This window comes from Falco peregrinus, chromosome 3, assembly GCF_023634155.1.
Source record: "Falco peregrinus isolate bFalPer1 chromosome 3, bFalPer1.pri, whole genome shotgun sequence".
NCBI classification, from domain to species: domain Eukaryota; kingdom Metazoa; phylum Chordata; class Aves; order Falconiformes; family Falconidae; genus Falco; species Falco peregrinus.
The window spans coordinates 14,619,686-14,638,202 of record NC_073723.1 but is presented as its reverse complement, the minus strand read 5'-3'; the positions used below and the strand labels follow the sequence as shown (position 1 = coordinate 14,638,202).

The 18,517-nt window shown below is 59.3% G+C and overlaps 2 protein-coding genes across 5 annotated transcripts in view; both read left to right on the top strand.

Annotated features, from left to right (window-relative positions):
- The first annotated feature begins 106 nt into the window (after positions 1–106).
- HGH1 (HGH1 homolog) lies at positions 107–5,015 on the top strand. Its single transcript, XM_055800102.1, has 6 exons — positions 107–663; positions 754–854; positions 1,608–1,706; positions 1,786–1,877; positions 3,753–3,875; positions 4,548–5,015. The coding sequence occupies exons 1-6, from the start codon at positions 128–130 to the stop codon at positions 4,728–4,730; spliced, it is 1,134 nt and encodes a 377-aa protein (XP_055656077.1). The 5' UTR covers positions 107–127; the 3' UTR covers positions 4,731–5,015.
- A 299-nt stretch (positions 5,016–5,314) lies between these two features.
- MROH1 (maestro heat like repeat family member 1) overlaps positions 5,315–18,517 on the top strand; it is a 56,968-nt gene continuing 43,765 nt past the window's right edge. For all 4 annotated transcript variants that reach the window (XM_055800095.1, XM_055800094.1, XM_055800093.1 and 1 more), the window contains exons 1-8: positions 5,315–5,407; positions 6,400–6,791; positions 8,817–8,962; positions 9,371–9,502; positions 10,044–10,206; positions 11,598–11,696; positions 16,799–16,950; positions 17,486–17,626. In XM_055800095.1, the coding sequence (XP_055656070.1) occupies positions 6,770–6,791; positions 8,817–8,962; positions 9,371–9,502; positions 10,044–10,206; positions 11,598–11,696; positions 16,799–16,950; positions 17,486–17,626 (855 nt within the window). In that variant the 5' untranslated portion in view covers positions 5,315–5,407; positions 6,400–6,769. The remainder of the gene's footprint in view (positions 5,408–6,399; positions 6,792–8,816; positions 8,963–9,370; positions 9,503–10,043; positions 10,207–11,597; positions 11,697–16,798; positions 16,951–17,485; positions 17,627–18,517) is intronic.

Sequence of the window (18,517 nt, the reverse complement as noted above, 5' to 3'; positions counted from 1 at the left end):
CCCCCTGTGGCGGCTACTCCGTAGCTGATTGGCATAGCGGCGGCACGTCCGCACCCACCCAGCGCTTCATTGGCCTTCGCGCCTGCCCATCGCGGGGCCGGTTCGCGGTTGCTAGGTGACGCCTACCATGTCGGAGGCGCCCGTCATGGCGGCGGAAGAGGAGGCGTCGGTAGTGGCGGCGCTGGCGGAGCTGCAGGCCCTGCTGGCCCCGGCGGCGGGCGCGGCGGCGCGGGAGGGCGCAGCGGCGGCGGCGCGGGCGCTGTCGGGCAGCGCGGCGGGGCAGCGGCTGCTGGCGGGGCGGCCCGCGGCCCTGGCGGCCCTGCTGGAGCTGGCGGTGGGACCCGGCTCGGCGGCGGCTCGCCACGCCATGGACTGCCTGGTAAACGTCTCGGCCGAGCCGGCGGCCCGCGAGCCGCTGCTGGCCGCCCTGCCCGCGCTGCTGGCGCTGCTGCCGGCCGGGCCCGCCTGCGGGCTGCTGGCCAACCTCTGCCGGGAGCGCGGCGCGGCGCGGCGGGTGCTGGGCGGCCTGCGGGAGCGGGGCCTCGGCCTGGCGCCGCTCCTCCAGCCGCTCGGTGAGCCCCGGCCGCCGGCCCAGCTCGGTCCGCTGCTCTGCAACCTCAGCCGGCTGCCCGAGGGCCGCCGCGGGCTCCTCGACCGCTCCCGGTACGGCTGTGCGGTGGGGGCGGCCTGCGGGCGGGCGGTGCCCAGGCCCGGGGGCTGCGGCTCGCTGTGACCGGCCCTCCTCTCCCGTAGGCGCTCGGTGCAGCGGCTGCTGCCCTTCACGCAGTACAAGGACTCCGTTATCCATCGCCGGGGCATCGTGGGGGCCCTCAGGAACTGCTGCTTCGAGGCCGGTGAGAGCCCCGGGCCGAGCCCAGGCACTGGCCCGGCTGCTGGGTGGTGCTGCCCTCACCCTGGGCTGTGAGCGGGCTGCCACACGGCCGGGAGCTGGGGATGCTAGGTCTGACTGGGATAGGGCTCCCTTTCTTCACAGTGACCCATGTGGTGTTGTGTTTTAGGCTGGTGACCAAAGCGGGTGCTGGTAACGCCACCAGGTTTAGCTGGCACAGGCGATGCTGCTTGGGCTTAGCCAGCCCGTGTGCTCGGGCGTCCTCAGCACAACCCAGGCAGGGACCTGCTGGAGTAGGGCCAGGGGAGGGATACGGAGATGATCCGAGGGCTGGAAGCCCTCTGCTGCGGAGAAAGGTCTTCTGTGTTTCTCCCCAGTGAGTAGGCTGGGGTTGGGCAGGAGGCTGGGGGGACACGGCTGGGACAGCTGACCCCCACAGACCAGAGGGATGTCCCACACATCATAGCATCATGGTCAGCACTGAAACGGGGAGGGGGCCAGAGCAGCCGTCACATGGGGACAGGCTGGGCATCGGTCTGTGCCAAGTGATTGGTACTTTTGCATCACTTGGGGCTTTTTTTCCTCCCTTCCCTTATTGAACTGCGTTTATCTTGACCCATGAGTTTCTGTCATGTTTGCCCTTCCAATTTTCTCACTGGTTCCATTGGTGGGGGAAATGGGTGAGCAGCTGGGTGGGGGCTGAGCTGGGCTTTCCACCCTGGCTGCGGTGGCTCCTCTGACCCCAGGCTGTTCCCAGAGGACCACGAGTGGCTGCTGAGTGAGGAGGTCGACATTCTGCCCTTTCTCCTCCTGCCTCTGGCAGGCCCCGAGGAGTTTCCTGAGGATGAGATGGAAAGTAAGTGGGCGTCAGTGGGAGGTGGCCATCTGTGGACTGCTGGCCACGTGCCTCCCACTGAGGCTGCCTCTTCCACTAGGGCTACCTGTGGACTTGCAGTACCTGCCGCAGGACAAGCAGCGAGAGGAGGAACCTGACATCCGGAAGATGCTGCTAGAAGCCATCATGCTGGTGGGTCCCTCTGGTGCAACTCACAGCGGGGCTGAGGGCGAGAGCCCAGGCCAGGGCTCCTGGGAGTAGAAAGGTGTTCAGGGCTGCCCCAGAATGCACCGTGTGCCATGGGATCCTCATGGAGAAGTGATGCCATCTGGGCTGGATGAGCAGGCAGTGAGGTAGATTGAAAACCAGATGGCCCCAGAGGGTGGCCAGTGACCAGCACTGTGCTCTCGGGGGTCCAGTCCTGTTCAGTGTCTTCATTAATCATCTGGATGATGAGGCGGAGCATACCCTCAGTGTATTTGTAGATGACACTGAGCTGGGAGGAGTGGCTGGTGCAGTGTGCTCCTGTGGCAAAGGTCCCAAGCATAAATATCCCACACACAAATACAGCCTAGGCAGAGAGTGGATTGAGAGCAGTCCTGTGGAGAATGACTCGGGGATGCTGCGGGGTGCACACAAGGAAGAAATTTGTTATGCTGAGGGCGGTGAGGCACTGGCACAGGCTGCCCAGAGAGAGGATCGATGCCTCATCCCTGGAAACATTCAAGGCCTGGTTGGATGGGGCTGGGAGCAACCTGGTCTGGTGGAAGGTGTCCCTACCCTTGACAGGGGCTTGGAACTAGATGGTATTTTAAGGTCCCTTCCAATCCAAACCATCTGCGATTTGATGATTCTAAGGTGAACGGTGTCCTGGGCTGCGTGAGGAGTGTCACAGGAGGTTGAGTGAGCTCTGCTCAGCGCTGGTGTGGCCACTGAGGAGCGATGGGTCCAGTGCTGGGCTCCCCTGTGCGAGAGAGATGGTGAAGGCTGTCCAGGGAAGGGCCACCAAGGTGGTGAAGAGAGTGGAAGATCTCTATGAGGAAAGGCTGAGGGAGCTGGGACTGCTCAGCCTGGAGATGAGAAGGCTCAGGGGGAGCCAGGTTCTTCCCAGTGCCAGGACCAGAGGCAATGGACACAAACTGGAACACGGGAGGTTGTGCTTCCAAGCCTCCAAGACAGATATTTCACAAGGTGTCCAGGCACCACGTCCCAGGTTTTGGCCTTCCAGTGAAAATCCTCCCTTGCATCTGTTAGGAACTGCTGCCCCTTGTTACGCTGTCTGGCATCACTGAGACCAGTTTGCTTTCAAGTTGTTGGAAGTACTTGACTAGTTTCCACCTAAGTTTCGGGCAGATTGCCCTTTGCCACTGCCTTGCTGAGCTCTGCAGGCTCTCAAACGCTGGCCATCTTGGCAGCTTTTTGACCTCTTCCAGTTTTCCTGCATCCTTTCTGGCATGGAGGCTCAAAACTGTAGGAAGTCCTTCAGTTCACAGAGCTGTGGGTCATGGCAGAGGGCTTGATGCAACGCTACCTTGCAATCCAGGTTTAGCTGCGGAACTTTGTCCTCTGGTTGGAGGTGGTTTCACTCTTTCACCAGCACCCCACAGCAACTGCTGGTTGAACTTGCAGGGTTGCAGCTGTCCTTATCTCCAAGGAAAGGCTGTTTGCTTAAGATAGCAGGTTCTTTCAGATGTTAAGCCTCATTTAACAGGCTTTAAGCGTTCATTGTGCATTACAAAAGCATCCAGTGATTTTAATGGCAAATTTGAAATTAATTACAAAATAAAAATGTATCCTTTTAAGACTAGGAAACACTGCATAAGTTATTAAAAATTAATTCTGCAATACTTAAATATCAGGAAAGTTTTTTTCCTTGCAAGGGTGCCTGAGCCCTGGCCCAGGTTGCCTGGGGAGGTGGTGAAGTCTCCATCCTTGGAGATTACTCAGATGCCATCTGGATGCGGTCCTGGGCAGAGAAGCTGGCTGAGCCCTGCGCTGTGTTGCTGTTGCTGCTCTCCTGGGTGTGCCAGACTCCCTGCCCACACTGCTGCTTTGTCTCCTTCGCAGTTGACAGCCACCAAGGCTGGGCGGCACATCGTGCGGGAGAAGGGGACGTACCTGATCCTGAGGGAGCTGCACCGCTGGGAGCAGGAGCCAGACGTGCTGGCTGCCTGCGAGAAGCTCATTCAGGTGGGAAGGAGGGTCCCTGTGGGGGTTACAGACAGGTCCCAGGGTGCAGAGCTGCTCCAAGGGCTCTGTCCTGCCTCTCCCTCACTCTGTTCCCTGCTGGGGTGTGGGGTGGTGGGGATGTGTCAGTCCTGGGCTCCCCAGTTCAAGAGAGATGGGGAACGGCTGGAGAGGGACCAGCGGAAGCTGTGAAGATGATGAGGGGCTGGAGCATCTCCCTTGGAAGGACAGGCTGAGGGAGCTGGGGCTGTTCAGCCTGGAGAGAAGGCTGAGAGGGGACTTATCAACGCATACAAACACCTTAATGGTGAGCATCAGGAGGATGGGACCAGGCTCTTCTCAGTGGTGCCCAGCGACAGGACAAGGGGCAACGGGCACAAACCGCAACACGGGAGGTTCCATCTGAACATGAGGAAGAATTTCTCTCCCTTGAGAGTGACAAGAGCATGGGGACAGGCTGGCCAGAGAGGCTGGGGGTCGTCGTCTTTGGGAACATTCAAAGCCCACCTGGACGCAAACCTGTGCAGCCTGCTGGAGGAGAACCTGCTCTAGCAGGGGGTTGGGCTGGGTGGTCTCCAGAGGTCCCGACGCTGACTATTTTGTGGTTCTGGGAAGGGTGGGGGCCCCACAGTCCTGTTGCCTCTCCCTGAGCATTCCTCCTCTTCCTGGGAAAAGGTGCTGATCGGGGACGAGCCCGGCCCGGGGATGGAGAACCTGCTAGAAGTGGACATCCCTGAGGAGGTGGAGCAGCAGCTGCAGTGCCTGGATCGGGAGGAGGAGGAGCGGCGGCGGGAGCAGGAGGAGCGGCGGCAGGAGGCGCAGGGCTCGATGCCATGCTCTGAGGAGCCATCACGGTGACGGGCTGCCGTGGCCGGGTCACCCGCGGACCCTGGTCACTGTTGGGACAATCTGCCCATGAGGGTGACAGCCTGGACACGTTCCTCCCTGCTGCTTGTGAAGCAGACGTGGGGGTCCTGCAGGGCAGGGTTCCCCCTGGCCTCGCGCGGCTCTGGGACAGAGCTGAAATGCGGGGGGAAGGGGGGGAAGGAATTGGGGAAAGGGCTGCTGCTCCCTCCCCAGTCGTTGTGGGGCGGCCCCACTGCTGCGATGTGCCTTGTGAAATAAAAGGTTTCCAAGCCTAAACCTGCTGTGGCTTCCAGGCGGGGGGCGCCGGGGGCTGCGGGTTCGAGACCCCCTGCAGGAGCCGGGGAAAAGCGGTGGTCCCTGCCCGGCGTGTGCCCCCCCGCCCCCGCCATTGCGGGGGAGGTGGGTAGGGGACAGCCCCTCACCTCCACGGACGCGCTGTGCGCAGGGGGCGTTGCAGTTCAGCCCCGCCAGGGGGCGCCGGTGGCGCCTCCGGCGCCCCCTGGCGGGGCTGAACGGTAGCACGTATGCGTGCTGTTCCAATACGGCGGAGGGGCGTGGTCTGTGCGAGGGGGCGTGACCCTCCCGAAACAGGGCGTGTGGGAGGCGTGACCGGCGCACCCGGAAGCGGCGCCGGGGGCCGAGCAGGTCCCGGTCCGGCGGTGCCCGCGGTGAGTGCGGCCGGTGGGGGCGGGGAGGGGAGGGGGGGGCGGGGCGGGATGGGACGGGACGGGACCCGGTGTCCTTGTGATCCTGTGCCATTGTGGCCCCGTGCTGGCTGCTTCCTCACCCACGGGGAGTCGCCTGCCCTCCACGGGGCGGGGGGGCTTTGGGGCCTGGGGCCTGGCACCGGCCGGGTGTATCCCCCAGCCTCCTTCGGGAGCTGCCCCCCCGCCCCAGGGGAAATTAACCCCGGTGGTCACCCCCCAGCTCCGGTGTCGGTTGCCAGCGGGAAGCCGGGGAGGGGTCATGGGCCCGTGCCGCAGGTGGGGTTCCCTGGGTGGGGGTGGGGTTCCCTCCCCGCCTGCGTTTTGGTAGCCCAGGGCTCCGTGTCACGGCCCCCGCTCTGGTGGGCTTGTGCAGGGCCGCGGTGCCGTGGCAAGGCCAGTGTGATGGCCAGCAGGTACTGTAGTGAGGTGGCCAACGAGCCTTTGGCGACCAGCTCGGCTGGCTGCCTGGCCCCACCGGGATGGAGGAGGCTCCGTGGGCAGTACTGGGCTTGAGGCAGCGGGGAGACTCCACAGCCTCAACCTTCGAATCTTGTTTGACTAAAAGCTTGGTCTTGTCTGGGCTGGAGCTGGCAAGGGAAAGGGCTGGAGCCCGACGCTCCCCCGCAGCAGGGCCAGTGGCCCTTGCAGGCACTGGGAACTTGCCCCCTTGGCTTTTCTTCGTGGTTTTAGGGACAGATCTTCGGAGCATGGCTCAGCCCCCACAGTGCGCAGGGACTCACTAATGGGGCACCTGCCTTGGGCTGGCCTGGCCGAGCCTCAGGGCTGCGAATCGCGGAATCGTTCGGGTCTGAAAAGACCTTTAAGATCATCAAGTCCAGCCGTTAACCCGGGAGAACCGTGGTTGTGAGTGGCGGCTCCTCGCAGTAACGTGAGGGGAATGGTTTAGCTTTCTACGTCTGCTTTGCTGATGGAGAATGTCCTCCCGTCTGCAGGCCACGAAGGCAGGCACAGAGGGGAGCGGAACCCAGGACGCGCTCCCCCTGGCTCCGACCTCCATAGGGACGGTCCTGGGGGCTGATGGAAGCGCAGCACCTGCAGCCTGCCGGCCCCTGGGAAGCAGAGCTCAGGCAGGCAATCAGCTGCCTGCGAGGAACTGGCATTCCCCCCTCCCCACGGCTGCTGTAGAGCATCTCCTCCACCTCACTGCATCCACTGGTGCCTTTCTGACCTGGACCAGAACCTCAGTCTTCTCCGTGAAAGTAAAGGCAGTGTGTAAAAATAGGTTCCCCAGGGATCCCCGGGTTTGAGACAGAGGAAGCTGCCAACTGCCTTCTGCTGGTGGGGAAGCTGAAAACACGGAGCATGATGGAGTCACGGATAAAACGTGAGTACAGGAGCACGGTGGGAGTGGGCAAGGGACTTCAGCGCACCGGCCCTGCCCTGGGGGTCTTGGCCGCTGTCCCCCTCTGCCTTGCTGCTGCCCGTTTTGCCCAGCTCCAGTGAAGCTTTTCTATGGGGATGGAGCCGGGTGGGAAGACTCGCTCACTATTAAGGCTAAATTGCCTTGCTGGTGCCCTGGGGGGAGCTCAGCCCTGCCTCGGCTGCCGGTGGTGGAGCCAACAGTGATGCTGCTGGAGCTGGGCTGCTGGAGCTTTCTGCAGCATCTGGAGAGATGTGCTGGTCAGGGACAGGAGGGGGGAGCGGTTCTCTGTGCACAGTAATTCCCTGCCCTAGAAATTAATCTCGGGCCTTGTCTCTGCTGCAAATTGCGTAAGCTTAAATAGTCTCTAAATATTTAACTGGTGTAAACCCTTGTGCATTTCCTAAATTAATCCCATCCAGCTTTGAAATGAACCTCTCTCCTCTTTTTTTTTTTTTTTTTTTTTTTTTTTTTTAAGGCAATAAAGAAATTTCTGGTTTAATTAAGCCACGGGGAAGGGGTGGGTTGGGGTGGGAGCAGGGATTACCTTCAGCAGCAGTAGCACCAGGTCACGTTGGCTTTAACGTGACGGTGTGGCAAACGTCTCCCCAACTCCCTGCCTTGGAAGATGACAACCCCCGAAGTGGGGCAGCTTTCAGCTGCGGCTCCTCCCGGCCTGGGGCAGCCGGCCACAGCAGGAGGGGAAGGGGTGAGGGATGCTGCCACCCTCCTGGTGCAACCCTTGTGGCAGCCACTGATGTTTCCAAGGCAGCACGCGTCCGTGCGGGCAGCACGGCGTCCATGCGGGCAGCACGGCGTCCATGCGGGCAGCACGGTGTCCACGCAGGGCCAGGCATCCTGACGGGTCTTCGTACCCTGCCATGAAGGCACAGTCCTGGACAAGAAGCCGTGGTGTGGCGGAGGCTGTGTGCAGTGGCTGGCCCCATGGTGTTCTGCAGGCTCTTTGCAAAGCTCGTGCCGGCGACCTGCTCTGTAACTAATTAACCTTATTAAAACAAAGGCCCTAATGAGAGATACACCACTCCACAGTAACAATTAAGCCTCTTGGAGCAGAGTTGCTGGCTGATGGGTGGGACGGAGCAGCTCTGGACCACAGCAGTGATGCAGGCGCCTGTCTCACCGCTGGCAGGGACTCAGTGGGCTCTGTCCCACCACCGGGTTTGCCGCTGGGGCAGCGGTTTTAGCCACAGCCAGTGGGGGTGCCATGCCTGGGGACAGTGCGTTGCTGTTGGTGCCCCAGGGCCAGGACAAGGGCCACTGTCGCCTGTGCTCCTGGGGCAGTTCCCATGTGGCAGCTGGCTAGCGTGGCTGGAATACCGGGAAGGACTTTGCCAGCTCCTGATTGATGGCATCTGTTTGCCCTCATAGAGCCTTGTTTGGTGGTGGGGTTCACCTGCATGACTGCGGGGCTCCTGCAGCCCCTGACCCTCACAGACATGCCCTTGGTGGGTCCCACGTCACACCAGCCCCTGTGCAGGTTCCCCAGGTGCCTCCGATGGAGCCAGCGCCCAGCGCCGCTGCCCGGCCCTAGTCTGAAATCTCCAGTGTAATAAATCCTTCCTTCTCCCTGCTCCAGTGAGAAACGTTAGAGCCAAGTTCACCTTGGCTCAGAGGCTGACACTGTGCTGTGTGTAAGGTCTGCAGTAAAAAAAACCCCAAACACCTTTGAAGTGTTCAACCCAGCTTGGGGGATGAGGATGAATCCCCAAGGATTTGCCCTTGGGGAATAGGGGAGGGCCGCATGCAGGGGGTCTTCAAGTTAAAGGTGAGTTACCTTGGGTGGTGAGCCCAGAAGGAAGGGTTCTTGTTGGTGCTCGTTGAGTGGGAAACAAAAGCTTAATTTAGCTGTGTGCATGGCTTGTGGAAGGATGGATGAAATTGCACGGAGGCTCTTCTCTTCCTGCTCTTGTTAGTCCAGGAGGTGTTCAGAGAATACAAAAATCTTTGTAACTTGCCTCTCTTGCTCAGGGCTTGCTACGACGTTGATGGATGCCACAACAGATAAGGACCCGCTAGTCCAGGAGCAGATCTACGATGCTTTGTGCTACCTGGGGGAATCTGAGCCAGAGGAGATCCTCAACTCCTGTGACGAGTACCTCCGGCAGCATGACAAGGTAGGGGTCTTCTCTGCTCTGCCCTGGGAGGGTCAGCAGGGTGAGGAATATTTCCTGGTGGCTTGGGGACGTTGGCTCTGTCAGCAAGCAAGGGAGATACTTGGGAGGAGCTGGGCTACAGGAGTGCTGGACCAGCTGGCTGAGAAGTCTGGTCCAAGGCGCTCGAGTTGCAGTGGTGAAGAAATGGTGATAATATGCTGTCATGGATGAGAAATGGAGTAAAACTAGTTGGTGGTCCAAGTCATTGCCTTGTACTGCACCAGCCACATGGTGGAAATGCTAGCCAGTCCCTTGCTGGGCATCTCGCAGCCTGGGAAGCTCTGGGACACGCAGGTTTTGCTTGCCCTGGGGCAGCTGCGGTGCCTGGCTCAGCTTGGCTGACCAGCCACTGTCTCCCTCCCTTTTCAGCTGGCCTACCCTCACCGGGTGATCATCCTGAAGGCAATGGAAACTGTGGTGAAGAACAACATTACCCTCCTGGACAAAAGCACAGCGAAGGTGGTTATCTTCCTGGCGTCTAATGAAATGACCAAGTCAAAGGTATGACCTGGAAGCTCCAGCTCCTCCTGTCGTTGTTCTTGGCCAGACCCTTCCTGCCCCTGATGCTGTCATTGCAGAAAATGCTGTGGGTCTGGGGCTGCCCCAGGGGTAGCAGGTAGCTGGGACCCCTTTCGTGGAAGAGAAGGACTAGTTACATGCAGTCTTCTGTACTTGGGATGATGGAGGGAGTAGGGGACAGACTACGTTCCTCTCTCTGGGGAGAGGTGAACATGGTTTGGTAGATGGTTTTCTTCCAGCGTGGCACATATACAAAGCTAAATAAAACTTGGATGCTGAAAGGGAGCTGGACGGGCAGGTGGGTTTTGGAGCAGGAAGGAGGAGGCGATGCCTTGAGAGGCTGCAGGTCCGCGTGGGAAAAAGGTCATGTCTGAACCTTGAGTCTTTTGTTTAGTGCAGTTCCCCGTGGCATTTGGAGCCAGGCATGATGCATGGCATTTAAATGAGGCAGAAGCAGGCTCCGGGGAGGCTGCGTGTCTGAGGCAGTGTCTGTTCTGACGTGGTTTCCCTCCATCCACGCCAGGAAGTGATCCGGGACTGGCAGCAAGCTGCGAGCAATGTCCTTGTTGCGGTGGGGCAACGCTTCATCAACAAGGTGATGGAGGAGGTGCTCACCAAATTCCAGCCGGGGATCCTGCCTCACTACTTTGTCATGCAGACATTTGCAAACCTCTCCGTGTCCAACGGTGAGTGGGTGACCTGCAGCCGCTGGTCCGCGTTGGAAAGAGCCGTGGAAATGGGGTGGGCTTCGGGTGTTGTGGTTCATGCTGTACCCGAAGAGCTCTGCGGGGTGGGGGGCACCTCTGTGGTGTCATGCACGCCGAGCCTGGCAGCGTGCTTCCAAACTTCTGGGGATTTTATGGCTTAGACTTGACGCTGCTAAATGATTGAGGAGTCTGCTCCGCAAAATAACTTAGTGATGAAACACACTGAAAAAGCAGTGAACACCAGTATGGCAAGGAGGAGGGCCATCCATGGGAATGGCTTGCTTGTGGTGGCCTTTATTCCTCTTCTCTTCAGAAGAGACGGGGCACAAGAAGAGGACAGCCAGTGCTGCGGGGAGCTGGCACTGGGAGGAGGTTTGGAAACCCCTGCTCTCTTCTTGGCTGCTCTTCATGGGGAGCTGCTGGGACTGTCCCCAGCGCTGAGGCAGGGAGCTGAGGGCAACCCCTCCTCAGAGGGTCACGGGGCAGTGTGAGCGGGCAGCATCAGCTGTCTTGGCTTGTCTGGCAGCAGCCTGAGCAGAGCTTCTGACGCCGTGCCGCTCTGGGACCTGGTGGGCTCTCCCGGTGCTCAGTGCCCTGGGGAAAAGGAGAGCAGTGGCAGAGGCCTGGGCTGTGCCCTGGGGTGCTGGTCCTGCCTCTTGGGTGGCTGGAGGGGGGATGCTCTGCTCTGCCTGCAGCTGGGCAGGAGTTGCCAGAGCCCTGGGTGGGAGATGGGGCACCTCGCACGTACCTGGCAATACCCGGAGGAGCTGAGTCCCTGTAAAAGTGGACTGAAATTAGAAATCCCCTGCGGCTTGGCTTCACAGCTCAGCCGAGCTCTTTAAAATGTGTGCCGCTCTAAAGCAGTGGGCATCTGACCTGCCTGGCCCTTGTCCTTAGAGAATCCCCTGTCTGGGCTCTCATCTCCAGCCATCCCAGAGAGACTGAGTTTTAAAATGGATACTTTTAGGATGGTACTTCTGGAAACAAGTCTGGCTGTGGAGAGATTCACTGACTGATGCCAGCAGCCAGTGGGATGTAGGATGGGGCCAGGCTCTTCTCAGTGGTGCCCAGCGATGGGACAAGGGGCAACAGGCACAAACTGCAGCACGGGAGGTTCCGTCTGAACACGAGGAAAAACTACCTTGAGGGTGATGGAGCACTGGGACAGCCTACCCAGAGAGGCTGGGGGTCTCCTTCTCTGGGGACAATCTCTTGTGTGGCAGAATTGGGCTCCCAGCTGGCTGCGGTGAGCTGGGCTTTATCGGGCGCCCGTGCAGTCCTGCCGGGTCTGTGTCCAGCGTGGGCTGGCGCAGCTGCTGAGTGGCACTTGTGTGTTTGCTGCAAGTGACCCCCTCCCGCTTCCTTCCCAGTGTTTGGAATGGTGCCTTTTCTCAACTCCATCCTCGGGACGATGCTGCCCATGCTGGGAATGGCCAAACAGGACCATATGAAGTCTGTCTTCTGCTACGGTAAGGTCTTTCTGGATCTTCTGAGACTGCAGTCGTTTCAGATGTGCTGTGGGAAACCTTTTCCTTTCCCTGGAAAAGGAGGGACTGTGGATGGGGGGTGGAGAGCTGACTCACATGGACCTTTCCTGAATGGCTGGGAGCAGGGACCTGGCTGGCTCTGGGAAGGGATGGATAGCTGTCAGCTGTAGGTCACTGGGATCCAGCAAAAGTCCTTCTCCATCTACCTGATCCCTGTCACTCCTGTTTTGTAGCCCAGCGAGTACTGGTGCCCTTCGCTTTCTCCTCTGGCGAACAGGGCATGGGTGCTCCAGAGTCGTCCTGACTCAGGTTGAGGTGATGGGCCCGGTGGGATGTGGAAGGAGGGGAAGATGTGCTACTGGAGACCCTGTTCTAAACCAGGCTGTCCCTTTATTAAGACCAAGAACCTGGCACATGGCATCAACACGAGCGTTAGCCCCAGTAGGAATTGTGAGGAGGCTGGGACACGGCAACGGTGCCAGGCCAGCTCCCGTCTAAGCCACTTCTGTAATTCTCATGAGCCACTTTCAGGATGTGACACTTTCAGTGGGCTGGCGGGATGTCACGGGCCTCCCTTCTCATGATGCCCTCCTCCAGCCCGGGGCTTGCTGAAAGCTGCTGCTGGTGCAGCAGGATTTGATACATCTCAGACCGCAGGACAGTGCGCAGCCTCAGGCGGGCATGATGTGATGGCCTTATGAATATCCAGCAGAGGATCTTCAGGATTTTTGGTTTTCTGTCTATAACTGGGCAAAAATAAAAGGTGGTCTGGGGGAGCGCAGGTTCAAGGACCCTGACAGATGCTACGGGAGCTGCTGGAGCACGCCGCTGGTGCAGTCGCTCTTATCTCTTGCTGATATTTGCATCAAGGCCTGGGAATGTGGCTCCACGTTTCAAGGAATGAATGGGATGAGTGGGAGCCTCCCGAGCAGCCCTGTAAACTTCAGGGATGGATGTAGGACTATATTCAGCAGCATTTATTTCTCCTGGAAACAGTGAGGTTTGTGTCTAAGCTTGTTACTGGGGTCTGCTGCAGCCCAGGTGACAGCACTTGCTCTTGTTCTGTTACGTTGAGCTCAAAGCAAGAACGTGCAACTCTTAAGCTGCTTCTGTGCAGGTGTGTTCTGGGAAAGCCACAGGCAAGGTCAGGCAATTCCTGTGAACATAAAGCATCCTCCCTTGATTGAGAACAACCAGACTCCTGAGCTGTTTTAACTGCCAGGGTGGCTGGTGTTGGCAGTGCGGGCAGTTTAGGCTGGCTGTGGGCGATCGCAGACCGCAGGTGACACGTTCATTGACGGGAGGGCTGCTGCTAATCCCATTGGAGACTGCTCATCGGTGGTGCCTGGCCCTGCGGAGAAGCGATCCTTCTGCTCAGGTGCAGTGGGGAGGACCAATATGGGCCTGTGGGGCTGGTGGAACTCGGTTCTGAGGTTTGGGTGGCTCTTCTGGAGCAGCCTTCTGCCATCAGCAGCTCTTTCTTCTTCATTGCTTCCAGCAATTGTTTCTTTCAGCTTTCTGTTCCCCTGCTTGGTCCTGAGCAGTGTGACGTCCTGGCTCCGCACGTGTTCCTCCCAAAACGATTTTGTAGCTGCTGCCGCTGAGGCATGGTGGGTTTGTTGCCCTCGCAGAGTACTTGCAACCTCTTAACTCATCCTAAAGCCCACGAAGCCTCCAAAGTGCTGGCAAGCACAGCAGTATGAGCATCTTTAAACAGCCCCCTGCGGGTTTGGAGCAGGTCCTGCCCTGATCCCGAAACCCCTGCCTGCCCACAGTCAGCCCCTCGCAACCGCTTCTGTCCGATGCCGACCTCTGAGTGTGTGGAAACCCAGGCTGAGGTCTGGGTGGACATGCTCCCCTGGAGCCTCCCGAAAGCCCAGGGAGGCTGTGGGGTGGCTATTGGGCTGCCCGGCGGGGGTGCCCCGTCTCTGGCAGCTGCCTGCTGCCCACAGGCTTCAGCTGCTGCTGGTGTGCTGGATTTCTGGCTCTGTATGGTTTCTGTATAATTTTTTGCCAAAGTTTTCAACAACTGAAAGGCAGGTGAGGTAGCTCCGGAGTCAGCAAAGCCGTGCAACGTAGGTGAATCTTTTCAGGGTGTTTTTGCTGTTGCGGGGTGGCCTGGCGCAGAGAGACAGCAGCAGGGAGGTACCGGGCTACAGAGTAGTTACAGGGAGCTCGATCCGGGCTGAACACAGGGATGAAGAGGTGGATGCAGGGATGTGATCCAGGCTTTACTGCTCTGGGGATGTCAGCAAGGTACCGCTTTCTATCTTGGGAGCAGTGCTGTCTGCGGTGGCCCCACCGCAGGGAAGGGAATGAGCTTCCCAGCTGTGTCCAAAAACCTTGCTGGCTGGAGCAGCTACCCTGGGTTCTTGGCTACAAGCTTTTTTTTTTTTAAAAACAAACAAACCACCAAACAAAAAAAGCAAAGCCAGGCATAACATTGCTCGTTGGCCTTGCAATCTGCCTGGCTTTAAGCTGGAGGAGGACTTTAAGGTGATGGGTTTGGCTGGTCCTGTTCACTTTGGTCAAGACAAGCTTCTTGTAGAAACTTTCGGAGGGTTTGACCTGAACAAGGGTGTTCTGACTCCAGCCTGGAGATGAAGTGAAAACAGAGTTTAGATGGGGTCTACTTTTTGTGCCCTGCTCCAGAAAGGTGCTGGGTGTAATGGGAGTGAGCTGGGGGCCTTCCTGACCCCTCCGATGGTCGATGGGAATTCAGTTTTTGCCCCAAGGACAGCCAGACCCTCCCTGCTGCAGGTGTGTTCCCAGCAGCGCGAGCTCTGCTTTGCAGCACTGGACCCTTCTGCCGGTGGTCCCTCATCCCTGTGGGGTAGGGATGTCCCCTCTGAGCCCTCCCCATCTGTCAGAGCCGCAGGGAGCAGGTTGGGGGGTTTCTGGCACACCACTAAGGACAGCAGAAGAGCAGGGCTCAGCCCTGGGGGAGGTGATGTCCCTTCCAGCAGAAAGGGCACTGCTTGCAGGACTTCTCTCTTGCGTGCTGCTGGCCGGGTCGCAGGGAGGGTGAGGAGGCATGTGATTGAAATGATCTGGCTTCTGTACGAGGTTGTGGAGTGACTCAGCATCTCTGATCCTATCGGGCTGAAAATAAACATCTGCTGTGGGTGAGGAGGGCGTGGAGGCAGCACAACCCCTGCAGCCTCGGCGTGCAGCGGGCACTGTCCCGGGCTCTTTCCTCGGGAACCCTCTCTCCTCCTCCTCCGGGTCTCATAACGTGGGTGCATCGAGCTCGTGCTGGGCACAGGGGCACGGAGAGCTGGCACGCTCTGGAGTCGCTGTGCATCCTTGGGGGCCGTGCTGGCTTCTCCATCCCACAGGCACGAGGGCTGAGGGGTGGCCGGGTCCCCAGCTGGTACCATGGGCACTGGTCAGACCACACCGGGGGTTGTGCCAGAACTGTGTGCCTGGGTTGTGTCCTGCTGCGATGCGGGGCCAGCTGCTTGTTTCCTTCAGCCTTCCATCTTCCACTGCTATTTTGCTGTGTCGAAACCTCCTCCCCAGGCTACCAGGGTGTCGTGGGTTTTTTTTCTTTGCCCCGTTAGTGCGGGATGTGGCTTGTGAGGGCTCCCTCCCTGGGGCAGCCAAGCAGGGTTCTGCTCAGTGACTTTCTGGCAGGAGCGGGGCTGCCGTGCCTGAGGAGGGATGGCTCAGTGCCATGGGCATCCCGCAGGCACGGCGGCCCCTTCCCCGCTGTGGGATCAGCTGCAGGAGCCGTCTGGCTCTAGCAGGAGAGGGGTGGATGAGCTTGGCCTGGGCAGGCTGCTCCAGGTGGCCCTTCTTGAGCCGGCGCTTGAGCCAGGCTCTGGGGGTGCCTCCATGCTTGAGCAGGCTGTGATCCTTCTCCGCTCCCCTTGCCTTGGCCTCACCCCTCATGGCTCCCACTCTGGTGCTTGGCAGTCCCTGGTGATGCTGGCAGCCAGGGCTCTGGACCTGGCCGGGTGGTGGCACGGCATTGGCTCTGCAAGCCCCAGGCCGCTTCCTTCCTTAGGAAAAGCCTGGCAAAGGGTGGGGCATCTGGAAGAGCCTCACTGTGCGTTAATGGATTATGGAAGGGAGCACACACGGGCCCCCAGCACAATGTGGAGGGAGAGCAGCGTCTGTGTATGTGCGCTCTGGTGCCTGGGGGTCCTGGGCAGTGGGGCTGGAAGGAGCTGGGGGGATGGGCAGACAGCGCAGGGGGGGTTCCAGGTCGGCTGGGGCAGCTGGGCAAGGCTTGCAGTGAGTGGCACCTCCCAGGCAGCCGGCCTGCTGCGTCCCTGTGCAGCAATCGCATGGGGCTCAGCCCCGAGAGGTTCGTGCTGAGCATCTGGAGCAACACCCTGTGCAGGGGCTCCTGAAGCTGGGAGCCTGTTCGGTGGGCTCCGTGGTTGGGTAATTCCCCAAGTAAGAGTAGGAGGGTGTTTGCAGCCCTCGGGTGCTATCAGCTGAGACCTGCTCCTGGTGTTAGGTGATCCCTCGGCAGCCCCAGAAGGTTTGTAAAGCCTTTGGGGAACCCTGTAAAGCCATGGCAAAGGCTTCCTTGGAGGGGAGAGATGGACAATGGGTGTCCCCTGCGGTCAGCAGTCTCTTGCTGAGCCAGGATGCATGCCTTTATGCAAACATGCTCTCATCACTGGTCTGATTCACCGGGGGAGAAGTAACACGTGCTAACACACAGCGCTTGCTGGCCCACAGACCGGACAAACTCGTTGAGGTGCGGTGTTCTGGCTTGCCTCTGGCTGCAAGGCTGTAGTTCTTGGCCACCTGAGCTGCTAAGGAGATAACCTGAGTGGCAAATCCAGGCTCCTGTGGGACCCTGGGGCTGGGTCTCTGGAGTGGGTTACATCAGCCATCGCCCAGGAAGCACAAAGCAGCATGCATCTCTGGCGCGGCTGCCTGCCACAATCCCTCGTAGCCAGGGCGCCTTTCGGAAAATCTGCCTGCCAGGGAAAGTCCCGGTGCATCTGCTATCCCTTGAGATGCTGCCCAGCAAAACAGCACGTCAACCATCTGCTTTCTGGAGGGGCTAAAACAAACACTCCCTTGTACGTGTGGAAAATCTAACTAGGCAATCTGTCTCCTAGCTCTGCAGCACTTCAGTGAGAGCATCCAGGAGTACTTGGCAAACTTGGACAAAGCCCCAGACCCCACGGTCAGGAAGGACACCTTCTCAAACGAGATCTTCAGTGCGTACGAAGTGCTCTTCAACAGCTGGCTGCAGCACCGGGAAGCCAAGGTGGGGGGGCAGGACCTCCCTGGGTGCGGAGGGAGGGGCGTTAGTCTGACATTGGCCTTGCAGCATCTCAGCTGTGCCCTTAGGTGAGGAGGTGGCCCCCAGAGAGTGAGCCCCCAGCTCTGATTTAGGGCTGGATGCTTTTTTTCTCCTTGTGCCCTGCAGCTCTGCTCGGTTCCCTCTGTCCTTGTGTGACACCTGCGGAATGGGGCGCTTGCTCCCTGTTGCTGGAAAGCAGGGCACGGGGTCCTTCTGCACCACTTTGGGTGGCACTCTGGGCGTATGCCACAGCTGGGAGGTGGCCAGCCAGGTTTTGTCCTCTGCAGGCATGGGTGACATGTTTAGGTGTCCCCCTTCTCCGCTGAGTACCCTTTGCACTCACATTGGCAAAGCTGGACGAAATGCTGTCCCTGCCTCGGCTCGGAGGCTTCTAGAAGCACCAGGAAGAGCAGCTCTGTAGCAGTGGGGCGACGCTGTGGCAGGCGTGTCCCCCAGGGCCTGGGCCACCATGCTCTTGATGTGCCATCTCTCCCTGCAGCTGAGACTGGCCGTGGTGGAGGCGCTGGGACCCATGAGTTACCTGATGCCCAGTGACAAGCTGGAGGAGCAGCTCCCGAAGCTGATTCCAGGCATCCTCGCCCTCTACAAGAAGCACACGGAAGCCTTCTACATCTCCAAGGTAAGCAGCTCTGAGTGCTGGTGGCGCAGGTCAAGGCCCGGTCGTGAGCTCCCCAGTTCAAGAGAGATGGGGAACGGCTGGAGAGGGACCAGCGGAAGCTGTGAAGATGATGAGGGGCTGGAGCATCTCCCTTGGAAGGACAGGCTGAGGGAGCTGGGGCTGTTCAGCCTGGAGAGGAGAAGGCTGAGAGGGGACTTATCAACGCATACAAACACCTTAATGGTGAGCATCAGGAGGATGGGACCAGGCTCTTCTCAGTGGTGCCCAGCGACAGGACGAGGGGCAACGGGCACAAACCACAGCACAGGAGGTTCCATCTGAACATAAGGAAAAACTTCTTTCCCTTGAGAGTGACAGAGCATGGGGACAGGCTGGCCAGAGAGGCTGGGGGTCTCCTCTGGGGACATTGAAACCCCACCTGGACACGACTCCGTGCAGCCTGCTGGAGGAGAGCCTGCTCTAGCAGGGAGTTGGGCTGGGTGGTCTCCAGAGGTCCCTTCCAGGCCCCACCGTTCTGTGACCCATCCCCATCCCCACTGACTGGAGCCTTGGTGGGGTGTTGGGTGGGTAGTGTGCTTCTGCCCACTGCCACGGCTTGGGCTGTGGTTCGGGCATGCTGACAGCCGTTCCTGAATCACAGAATCGTTTAGATTGGAAAAAGCCTTTAAGAACATTAAGTTTGACCGTTCACTCAGCACTGCCAAGCCCATTGCTAAACCATGTCCCTAAGCACCACATCTGCGTGTTTTTTCCACACCCCCCAGGGATGGTGGCTCCACCACCTCCCTGGGCAGCCTGTTCCAGTGCTGGACGACCCTTTCGGTGAAGGAACTTTTCCCAGTACCCAATCTAAACCTCTCCTGGCACGACTTGAGGTCGTTTCCTCTTGTC